Below are 12147 nucleotides of genomic sequence, written 5' to 3'. Positions count from 1 at the left end.
CTGGTTGGCACTTCTGTGTTTTGAAAATGAGGATACCCCGTAATGTATTTATTTATTTATTTTCTTTCATTAATTTATTAATTTTGAACTGATAAAATAAAAAATAAAAATCAGAAACAGAAGCATGACAATAAATGACTTTATGCAAAGTTAGAGTCCAAGCTTCTCTTTTCAATTCAGTCCAAACTTGAATTTATTAGTATAACTTTATTTGTACAAAATTACAATAAATACGCATGCTGAAAACAGTCAACTATGGTCAAAGGAAAGCATTTTTTAAAATTGAGATAGAACATATATGTTTGTGTTTTGTCCACAGACGGGTAAATTGCTGTTTCAGTTTAAGCATATTTAATAATAGGTAAATGTTCTTTCCTTTTACTTTGAAGCATTTGGAGGAAAGGATGGAGCCTTTGACACCTCAGTGAGGAAATGAAGACCCCGCCAGAGCAGCCATTCGGGGACTTCCCCCAGTCTCCACTGCCCTCTCCATCTGTTTGTTTACTGAAAACACAGAATGAGAATGCTGTTACAGCTGACACTTTTGAAAGTCAACTAAACCATACCACTGTGTGAAAACAGCTGTCCCTTAATTTTGTGACAAATTCATTTACAAAGTGAAAACCACAACACAGAAAAGTGCTAATGCAATCAAGGATTTGGGGAATTTACTTTGCTGCAACAAAGCACTCCCTGAAATCAGACATTATCTGGTTTGAATTAAGTTATTGCTTTTTCCTTGCTCCCTTCTTCTTTGTGACATTTGTTTAAGAATGTCTTTTCCTGAAATGTCAGTTCAGATAACAGGAGCATATAATTACCTCATGTTTCTTGCCTTAGTGGCTCACAGATGCGGTTGTCAATGGCAACGATATCTTCAATGATTGTCTGAGGTTGATAAATTACTGTAGGTTTTGTGTTCATCCAACACAAATGTAGCAGATTGTTAATCATGCAGCTTTTATTTTCTGGTTTTGTTTACCTGTAGTCTTGGACTGGTATTGCTTGAAAACGTCAGGTTGACATTGTTACCTAATGTTGTTGCAAGAATGTTTTGTGTTTTATAATTGCTTGAGACGTAGTGTCTGTAGAAAGCTGAGAGTAGTTAACAGAATTATTTTGTTTCTGTGTGCATCTTTTTCCCATGCTGCACTGGTACAAAATCTGTTTTGTGCCAAGTGTACTTCCCTGGTTTTTACCAACCAGCACCTTTTTGACAATGATTGGGAAACAGGCACTTTACTCCAGCAAGGACCCACAATTTGCCACATCTCCATGAAAAAAAAAAAAAAAAAAAAATTGATGGACATGCAAAGTTTAAACATTACAAAGATGGTAGTGTGTTTCTTCAAAAGCACAGTGTAATATGCATTTACTGCAGGGCCGCAGCAAAAGGCGATTTTAAGTTGTGGCATTGGTGCAGCCCAGCTTGAGATAAAAACTTGGTACAAATTCCTCAGTAATTTGAAGAAGCTCCATGCTGCTTAATCACATACTGTAGCGTTTGACAGAGCAAATTTCCTCAGTAAAAATTAATAAAAATTTAATCCAGAGAACTCACCATTTTAATCTACTAACTTTTTTCCTCCAAAATATTTCCTGGTAAATCTTTTTTGCATGTGAAATATCAATCTGTTCTTTCTATATATTGCTTCATTTCTTGTGGTCAGTTATGTCCTCTCAGGGAAATAAAGTTTTTTTTTTGTCACTAATGTTGTCAACGGTCATTGGTTAAAACCTTATTTTATTTTATGTTTAAACATCGACAAATGATTATAGTGTTCACATCTACTGTAGAACTTTGCTTATAAGAATTCAAAACTTTAGGGATTAACAGCACCAGGTGCCATTTATTTTTAAAATAATCCCACCAAACTCCTTCGATGTTTCTTTCTTTTATATTTTTAACAAATCTTTTAATCTGAAGTAAAGTTTTAATCAGAGAAAATCCTAAATGCTAGATGCTTTGAACTTGAATGCTTTGAAGACAGTATTAATTTATTAAATAGTTGTTTTTCTTTGATGGATAAAGACAAAAAAGGAAGAAAATAAAGCCAACAGACTCCCAGCAAATCACTTGAGTTATTATGCCATTTTGGATTATTTTTTCAGCTTTGTAAATATCTTTTATCCTTACCAGTTCAAATTTATTTTGGTCACTTGATTTAACAGACTAACTTGACTTTAACTTGATTAACAGAATCATGAAAAATTCTCATCCTTGTATGAGAGAAACTCAGCTAGAAAGAATTTAAAGTGACAGAAGTGGGGATTTAATGTTTCTTTAAAGACACTTGGTGTAAAACTGACTATTCTGATCATATTTAAGAGGTAGTGAATAACATTTTTTCTGTAAAATGAAGACATAATTGATATTAAAATATACATATAAAGTCCTACTCTGATCATCTTTTGATCTGTTGTAAAAGTGTTCCCAGTCATTTTTTTAGATTAAGATTATGTTGTTTTTAGCCAAATTCCAAAAACTTGTCATTTTTTAGGACATAGTTTCTGACCAGATGTCCTCCATCATCCCACAAGAACATGCTAAAAAAACAAAAACACAAAATTCATTGCAGTGGGTTTTTAATTGCGCGTTAGGGGGTTATGTTGCTTCTTTTTTTAGGAAAATGAATAATCAGATTTTTCAGAAGTGGCCAAACTCCTCTGAAATGATTAGACTGAAAGAATTGTATACATTTCTGTAAAAATGATGCACTCATTTATAATAAAAGAGAAGACAGAAGCCACTTCAGAGATTAATAAAGAAAAAAAGATTTAAAACAAGTCTTTGATTAAAAGGTCATTTTTCTTAAGAGAAAATATGTAGTGTCGGAAATTATTAAGACCAAAAAACAAAATGAACCCAATAAGCCAGTAATAAAAGTAAGGACCCTCTTACCACCCTCTATGTTTCATAAATATGTAAAGCAGCAGGATAGCAGCAAAAAATATGTAATGTTGCCTGATGACATTAAGGAAATCCAAAGACCCCACTATGAGTCAAATGTACAAACTTATAGCAGCAGTAAGCCCTGCAAGATACAAGCGAGTGTGTCTACACTGTATGATTTAAAGCTCATCAAATGTGGGATGTTGTCAACAAATCCAAGCTACATCACGATTCATTTTCTTGATTGAAGCTGCCACGCGGCTTTCAAGAGGTTCAATTTCAGTAACGGATGTTAGGAATTGGCCATGCTCAGGTGCTTTTAAAAAACCTCTCCGTGCACTGTCACGGACCTGCCAAAATGGACCATTTTTCACTCTAAGTGTACAGAAGTGATGTGTTCGTTCCTGGAATGGTGCCCGTGAAAATGACATTCAGGCGCTAACAAAAGACCTTTGGTTTGGTCTCAAGCAAGAGCCCATTGTCTCTGGAGTCTTGATATCTGCTAATGACATCCCAGCTCACCTGTTTTCCGGAATCGACTGCTTCAGACATTCAGGAACCTTTCATAGCAGTTTAAAGTGACGATCAGGCATCTTGAGATTTGGACTGGTTAGTGTAGACAGCAGAACATTACACACTCGCTCCCTGCAATCACACCCCCAGTCCATTAGTTCTATTATCTGCAGGAAAGTTATAGGGTGCCTTGAATTGAGGTCTTGAAGCAGGTGAAGGAGTGCAGAGAGGCCTATCTTGGCTGAGAGTGATTAATGCATGAATACCCAAGCGTTATCAGCAGTCCAGCAGGTTCGGGACAGAAGAATGTCGGCGCAATTAAAGGCGAGTGGCAGGAATAAAAAAGGCAAGGCTTTGTCAGTCTGCAGATTGCGGACTGAGCGGAGACGCATAGGAAGTGTGCCGAATGTTCCAACAGCACTGTCTCTTCATTCCCCCAAACTCTTTTCTACTCATTAGGGGCCCCTTTTGTTCCAGTCATCGCCCTTTCACTCTGCCTGCATGTGAAGTAATGCCAGCTCAAAAGAGAGAAGAGCTTTGAGACCCCCATTATACAAAGAAAATGAGGAAAATGTGCCATCCAAAAGGACAAATAGTGCTGGAGCCGGGGCATTAACAGGTATATATGCAAGAGTCAACTTCACAAACAGCTAATTCTCTTTACGACTAATGAGATTTTCAACATAGATAGCATTACAGCCGGGGAAAAGTTGTTCTATCTGCATGCACAATTAAGCACAAATTACCTCAGGCTGTGGAAGACCATAACCTGCACCAATGACCGAGTAAAATGGTTTTATCCATCTGTACGCTTTATAATAAAGTGTGGAAAGCCTTTTTTTTTTTAAATAACCGCATCTTTGCTTCATATAATGCAGATGTGGCTTTTGATCTGTCGTACATTGTATTTGATACCAGCCTGTCAATCTGTTTAAAAAAAAAAGGGAGCATCTCAGGTTTACAAGGTGTTGCTTCATCAGACAGAGCTCTCTGAGTGATCATTAAAGTTCCTCATGTTTTCATCAGGCCGAGTTAGTTTTACCCCAGACACTCCCAAAGCAAAGTTTTAGCCCAGATTTCCAAGCAGCCACAGCTTTTTTTTTTTTAATCCACCATGTTGAATCATTAAACCAACAAAAAATCTGTTTGAATCTTTAAAGAACTTGTGTTCTTTAAAACGTTATTTCACTCTGGGGTGTTTGAGGTGTGTTAGAGAAAGAGAGGGGAAAAGGAGACTTTGACACTCTGGCCTTTTATTTATTTTATTTCTTAATTTCTTTGACGAAGACATTCGTATTATAAGGCATCTCTGCAAATACCAGAGTTAGCCAGAAGGCTATTTTTTTTCATCAGTAGTCCCCGGACAGACTGGTAAATGTGTCTCCCCAAAAAACAAAGTGAAATTGACAACAAAAACACAACATAAATGAGAATTACAATGCATTGTAAAAATAAAAAATCTATAAAAAACATTTTTAAGGGGTAAAAACCTAATGTTATAATGAAGGAACAGTAATTAATAACCCTAACTGAATTTAAATGCTATATATCAACTTTGTAAAGAAACCCAACACTAATAAAACCATTCATTTAAACCTGTGGACATTTATGGTGGCACAACACAATTGGGGAAGGTTATAGACTTTATGGGTGGTGACATGTCGGAGTCAGTCCTAAAGATATTTCTGAAGCAAACTGTGATGCCAGTTCATCTTTTTCTGTGAATGAAAGAAGAAAACTTTTGATTTGTCATAGTTGGTGCCTTTGATATCTGAAGCTAAGCTGCTAATAGTTTGCTATAAAGTGAAAGAATGAATGGAAGCTCACTGGAGTTTAATTTTGAAAAAAAATCTGTTTTACAACCTGTTAATTTTCAAATTTTTAAGCCACAATTGGTACTTCATTGTTATGACACAATAATGCAAGAGATTTATCTACTCAATAGTTTTTCTGTGTAAAACACTTCAAAAGATAAAATATAAAATTGTTGTGCGTAGACCTTTTATGAAATAAAAATAGAAAAGGTTTGATTGTTTGGAAATTCATAAGCTTTATAGATCATGTATTGGAATATTATTCCACACTGTCTTGACAACAAAGAAATCCATTTCAAGTAACAAAGTTTTTTCGTGTCACTCATGTCTGCACAAGATGAAATAGGTTTTGTTGAGTCTATTTTAAGAGAGCTGTATTTTTGTGCTGACGGGAGGAAGAGTAAGAGCTTTCCTCTGCTGTAGTTCCACATACACAGCACACCGAAGATCACATTTCTACAGAAATAATTTATTTAGGAACGTCAAAGACACATACACAGTTTTATTCCTAAATAAAGAACATGAGAAAAAATTTCTCATGAGCAAAAAACAAGTACATATGACATATGCTGGAGGACTTTTTAAGTCACCTCACAAGATTTACAAAATGATTTGGCAACACAAACAAAACTGTGCATTTAGTTTTACAGCAAAATAGGGCCAAAGTTGATAAAAAGTGATGACTGTCACTTTTCACAAACCTGGTTCTCTTTAGAGCCTAAAATGAGGAAATCGGAAATGAAATCCACATTTGCTTCATACTAATAAACCCTTTTTCTTTCGTAAGAAAGTTTGCATCATACACGTCATGCAAACATACTTCCTCTCTGATACGATGGTCTTAACTCTATGCGGCAGAGATCTACATCTGCAGCTTGATAACAGCTGAGTCTTTTGTGTCTTTGTGAGACAAAATGTCTCACAAATGTTGGCCTGTGAGGAAATGAGAAAAACAGTGCAGAGATAAAGAAGCTGGAGGCAGGCTGAGGAAATGATGCCTTTATCTTAAATCCTTAACAGATCACACCAAACATCTGTCATACAATGAGCAGAAATGGAGGGCTCTACAATAAATCATTTGTGAGGGAGCAGGTAGTCAGTAAGAATTCCCACGAGTGATAATAGTTTTATTGTTTTTGTCAATCAACTGTAAAATCCAGCCCTTATAGTGGGGATGTGTGACAACATTACATGAGTTAACAACTAGAAAAAAGACTCAAACACATCCACACCTCTACTGTTAATAAGTTACAAAAATTCTGAGATTAGGGGACAGAAACTGTATATGAAAACTAATGTGGTCTTGATGTTAGTTTATCCATTTTCTTAACCCGCTGTAACCCTTTTGGGGTCATGGGGTTGCTGGAGCCTGTCCCAGCTACTAACTGGTGAAGGCGGCGTACACCCTGGACGGGTATGCACACTAGGGACACTATAGTAACCGATCAACCTATGAAGCATGGTTTTGGACTGTGGGACGAAACCAGAGTGGCCAGAGAGAAGCCACGCATCCATGAAGTGAACATGCAAAAACTCCACACACAAAGGTTCCACCCGGGATTCAAACCAGGGCTTTCTTACTGTGAGGCAAGAGTGCTAACCACTTCACCACCATGACCCTCTGAAGTGCAAAGGACATCAACAGATCACTCAACTCAAAGACGTATAAAAGATTGCAACAGTTTGAAAAGCAAGTTTAAAAATGAAAAGCAAAATTAATTTCTAAAAAAGGAAGTATTTCATAAAACTCAATTAAATAAAATGGTAAAACTGATACAAAATAAGAAACCGGAAAAGGCAGGTATCATGGAACATCACTGATTGGATGATGACGTCTGTTCACCTTTTAAACTGGAAGTTATTTGACGACATCTTCCAACAGAAGACATTTCTTTACGTTTTTTGACGACAGCCACTGCAAAAGTGACGTCCCATACACACCTTTTCCGGTTCTTATTTTGCATAATTTCATTTTGATTTCTGAAAACTACTGTTTTACAAAATGCTGTTTAGTTTTGGAAATTTTGTTTTTCAAAAATGTTATGTTGCACTTCAGGGCCACCGTGGAGAAGTCCTTAATTTAACAAAAAAATAACACTAAACTACAAAAGCTGGTGCATTATAGAGACAATTAGTATGTTTTGTTACAAATTCTTTCTGTTTAGTATTGACATTAACCTTGTTTTTTTTAAGCAAACTTGTAATAGAATATTTTTTTCAAAGCTAAATAGATTCCTAAAAGCAAAATACTTGCTCTTTAAATTTAATCACACAACACACATAACACTCAAAAAACCAAAGAATCTAGGAGGTTTTTGTGAATAAAAATGAAAGGAAAATTGAAAATGTTGTCATGAATAACTCGAGGTTAAAGCAGGAAGCCAGACACTTATTTGTTACCCTAAAATATTCCAATCAAAAAGCAGGAATAGCAATAACATAAACACCTTTTGAAATGTAAAAAATAATTTAACCAAGAGGTTTACGGCAGAAGAAACAGAAAAGAAGAGGAGCAGAGTCTGATGAGTCAACTGGATTTTCAGCCTCTGAAAGGTGAACTTTACTGTGTGAGCCGAGCAAACCTTTCAAACTGTTATTTTTATTTAAGATTTGTTGGTGGTTGTTAGTCTTGAAGTATCATATAGGGATCTAATCTGCCATGCATGCATTAGAATGGGAGAAGTTGTCGAAATAGGTGACAGCATCAATTTAGCACTTTTATGTGAGCTGACCTCAAGCAATTCATTCAACATGCAGCACTGCTGAAAATTGAAAACTGCATTAGAAACCACTGAACTTCACAAACCAAATCACTCTGGTAATAAATATGCTAATATTTACACTAGGGTGCAGTCTCGTCTCCAAGTAGTGTCTTTGCGTGTCGGCATGTGCTGCAGATTGTTTTTGTTTGTGCTGTGGGCTCTGCATTTATGCTCTCTCAGGACGAAGCGGCTGAGCTGATGGATTGCAGATTTGATTCACTTTGCAGAACAGAGTCCACGTTTATTACGAGAACTTGTCAAATTTTCGGTGGAATTCATTTATGTGCTGTAGTGCATGAATTTTACTGTTTGCTGCAAACCTTTTTTATATTTTTTTTGTAACCTGCAAGACAATTTGTTCCTAGAGATCTTAAACTTAATTCTGAGATGCTTTTACTTGACAGAAATCTGTAATTTTTATATTAGAATATACATTGTTTTACTGCTGTCATAATTTAACTGTATTTTCCATTAATTTTGCACAGTAACTTCATTTATTTTTTCATGAAATTGACTTATGAAGTTAAAAAATATTTTTTCTAGTTTAACATATTTTTTAAAATAATTTTAAGCTTTTATTTGCTGTTTATTGATTTAAAGCAACAAATTCTCCAATTAATTGAAGAATAATTGCATTACCTTTCTGCATCACTTATTCCATCATTCAAATGTTTGCTACACACAATTCAGTTTGTCATTAAACAATGTTGCTTTGTTGTATTTTTTTGCAGATTCTCCATCCCATCCAAGGCAGAAACCATCGGCTACTGATCTGTGCTACAAGACTGAAATCAGCAGCCTCATGGACTTTCATTCTCCAGATGCATCGCTGGACAAAGGTCAGTGTTTATGGCTTCTATTGAACTGATTGTGTGGATGAAGTTGAACAGCTATTATTCGGTAGTGATGCTTAGCTAAAAAACATCTGGAAAAATTTCTAAGGCAAACTTGAGATCTTCCACTTTCGGCTTCTCCCATCAGGGGTTGCCACAGCGAACAAGTCGCATGGTAAATTTGGCAATGTTTTACGCCGGATGCCCTTCCTGACGCAACCTTCTCAAACCGGGCTTGGAACCGGCAGAGGTAAAGAAGGGAACAGGGAGCAGCCCGGAGTCGAACCCTGGTTTCACGGATGGAAGGCGCCGCAAACCAGCACGAACTCGTGCTGGTTTGCACGAGTTTTTAGACAGATAAATCTGTCTAAAATTGTGAATGAAACTGTTGGAGCACAACATTTGGACCTGCCTTTTCAAATTGAAGTTGACTTACCACTGTGAGGGGAGAAATTGTAAAGAATTTATACTCTTGAATGTTTATTTTTATACTTTTTCGGAGTATAAACAAAAAAACAAATGTTTCCTGAAAGCCTGTCTGCATTTATTCACTTATTTTAAACTTTTTTTTACAGTAATTTAAATTATTTTAAAGGGCTTATATCATGCAATATCAACTTTTTTGAGCTTTTCAGTGTATTATAATGTTAATTCCTCACAAAAAACAACCCTGAAGCAGTATTTTGATCCATTCACACATTTGTAAGTATTCCTCTAAAAACCTGCGCTTTGAGGATCAGCCCATCCCAATCCATAAAAACAGCTTCTCTCATTGATAGATAGATAAGTGAGAAACAGCCCTTTACAGGTAGAGAGGCTAACACACACACACACACACTTACACTTTCTCTGCGGAGCTAACAATGATCAGCAAAGACACTTTTGTGTGGTTCCTAAATAACCACATCCATCTTCACTAAAGTTCAGATGTTGTCTGTTTTTGTGGGCGAAACGCAGACACGCTGCTGAGGCCATCTCTAGGTTGTCATCAAGAAATGGGCGGCACCCACAAGTAGCGAAAGGCGATGCCTCACAGATCGAGTTGTCTCACTTCTGGGTTGTAAATGAGCTGTAAAAATAATTCATAGAATTCATTCTTTAGTGTGCCACAGGTGATATATTGTCACATACATTTATATAGTTTACTCTGATAGGCTTAATAAAAGCACGAGATAAGCCCTTTAAAATAAGCAATATTTTAAACATTTAAAATAATATTTGACTGAAGTAATTTTGATTTAATAACATTATGGTCCAATTTGGGGATGTAAGGAATGATTAGAATCACAATTACTAATGTGCATTGTTGTGTTAGTGTATTTCTTTGTTTTATCAGTGCGCTCATTGTCTTCCGGTGTGAAAGAACCGTCCCCTAAGAACGGACCATAAACTTTAATGATTGTATTTATCTCTGTGACAGCTTTTGGAATGGTCGGAAAAGTCTCCCACATGAGCTTTCATGCAGCTTTACTAACTTACTGCTTTTATTTTGGTATTTTATGAGCTACCTTTATGGTTTGCTTATTGCTAGCAGTCTATATTTTGCCCAGGGACTAGTTGCAAATTATCTCTGTCCCTAACGCTGGCACATTTACAGAAATGTTTATCAACGTTTACTGTCCCTGTTTAAAAAAAAGGGGGGGAAAAAAGATTAACTTAAAAAAAAAAATGAAACTTGTGCTCTCCGTGTTCAATGTCTCCATGTCCTAGCACTACCATGATAAAAAGTAAGACTCTTGTGGTCGAAGGCGTTTACTGAAGTGTCAAGCAGACTGCCAGTGGGGACCTTGTCCTTATTTATGTCCTGCCCCAGGGTCTGTTTAGTCTTTTCTCTCATTTGCATTATGTTCGGCACTGTGTAAGCACTCAGAAGGTCTCTGTTTCCAACAACGGGAACACAACATGAGCAGTGGTGTCAGTGCCGTGATAGAGGCTTACATGGAGAAGAAGAACACAAGTAATGACTCACTCATCTGTTCAAATTGAAATGCAAACATATAGAAGTTGATTTTGTGTCTAGACAAAGGGACACTTGCCCCTCACACAGATGGATACAGAGACATCATCAGCTTTCATGTGCAAGCTCCTGCAGCATGTGGCAACTGGTGCATTAGGTCTAGTAGTCATTTCCTGGGTGCTGCAAATGTGCAGAGTCAGGAGAAATGCTCAAAATCCCTGCAGTGGGCAAGGCCATGTATATAACTACAAGTTCCATCAGAATGAGAACGGCAAACTGAAGGGCTGTCTTATCAGCAAATTCCTCTCAGTTCTGCAGTAAAAGAGAGAAAGGGAAGCAAAGAGGAAACACGAGTGAAGCTGCTCAGGCTGGATCATTATGGAGGCAAGTGCTGCCCCCGCACATTAAGCAGGTGTGATGTCACTACCCTGGCGAGGCATCACATCTGGACTCGTCTGAATAGAAAGGTCAATGCAAAGGAGTTAAATGGTGCTTCAAGAAAAAAAAAGAAATGGTTGAAGGAGTGAGAGAAAGAGAGAGAAAAATGGGGGGAGGGAAGAGCTGCATGAAGAGGAGAAGGTGAGAGATTACACAAGGACACTTTGTTGACTGCGTACAGCCTGTACAATGATTACCAAGAGAAAGCCATGCAGTAAAGAGGAGGGACAGATGAACAAAAGAGTGAAAGTGGCTGAGTGGTCTCCATTGAGCACTTCCATTTTTCTCATGTGCTGACATGTTCCAAAACACCTGCCCTCATCAAAGCCCTCTTACAGCCTCTCAGAGAGTGGCAGTTAGATTGCTTCCAGCAACAAAACCCAAACCTCTCTTCTGCCATGTACACACATCACACGTTGGACTGTAAACCCGGCTTTCACTCATTTAGGAATGCCAAATAAGGCAGTCTTTTTGTAAGACATGTGTAAAATGAAGACAGTCCCTCTGCTTTTGGTAATGCCTTCCGCACATGCACCAATATTTGGGGTGGTTGGGGGGGTGTTGTTGATTTGTTTAAGGGTGGTGTGGCTTTTTGGGATGTCTGGACCTGTGCAGGGTTGTAGAGAGGCGCGGATGCATCTTAAAGGGAGTGCAGGTGGGTCTGGCAGTTCCCTTGCCGGACTTGTAGCTTCATGTTTGCAGGCAAGGGAAGGGTGCTTTGTTACGGTGTGTGCTCTGGAGGAGGCTTCGGGCCGCAGTCCCTCCGGCTGCTCTGTGTGAGTGAGGTGCACGACTCAGGAAAACCGTGTTTCCGGGGAGAAGTGTGTCTTAAGCAGAGGAGCGGCTTTGGGACGGTTTGTGAGCTGGTGGAGGCCGCTATTGAATGCAGAAATGCCCTGAGAAACCATGTAAATAATCACGTGAATTTGTGTTACCA

The 12147-nt window shown here is 37.6% G+C and overlaps 1 protein-coding gene across 1 annotated transcript in view; it reads left to right on the top strand.

Annotated features, from left to right (window-relative positions):
• LOC101156495 (kazrin) overlaps nt 1-12147 on the top strand; it is a 155657-nt gene that overhangs the window by 84658 nt on the left and 58852 nt on the right. Inside the window, exon 3 of the mRNA XM_011476908.3 lies at nt 8714-8821. Coding sequence (XP_011475210.2) covers nt 8714-8821 — 108 coding nt within the window. The remainder of the gene's footprint in view (nt 1-8713; nt 8822-12147) is intronic.

This window comes from Oryzias latipes, chromosome 7 (assembly GCF_002234675.1).
Source record: "Oryzias latipes chromosome 7, ASM223467v1".
Classification (NCBI taxonomy): domain Eukaryota; kingdom Metazoa; phylum Chordata; class Actinopteri; order Beloniformes; family Adrianichthyidae; genus Oryzias; species Oryzias latipes.
Note: the sequence above shows the minus strand (reverse complement) of the source record. Positions and strands in the feature narration are given on the sequence as shown.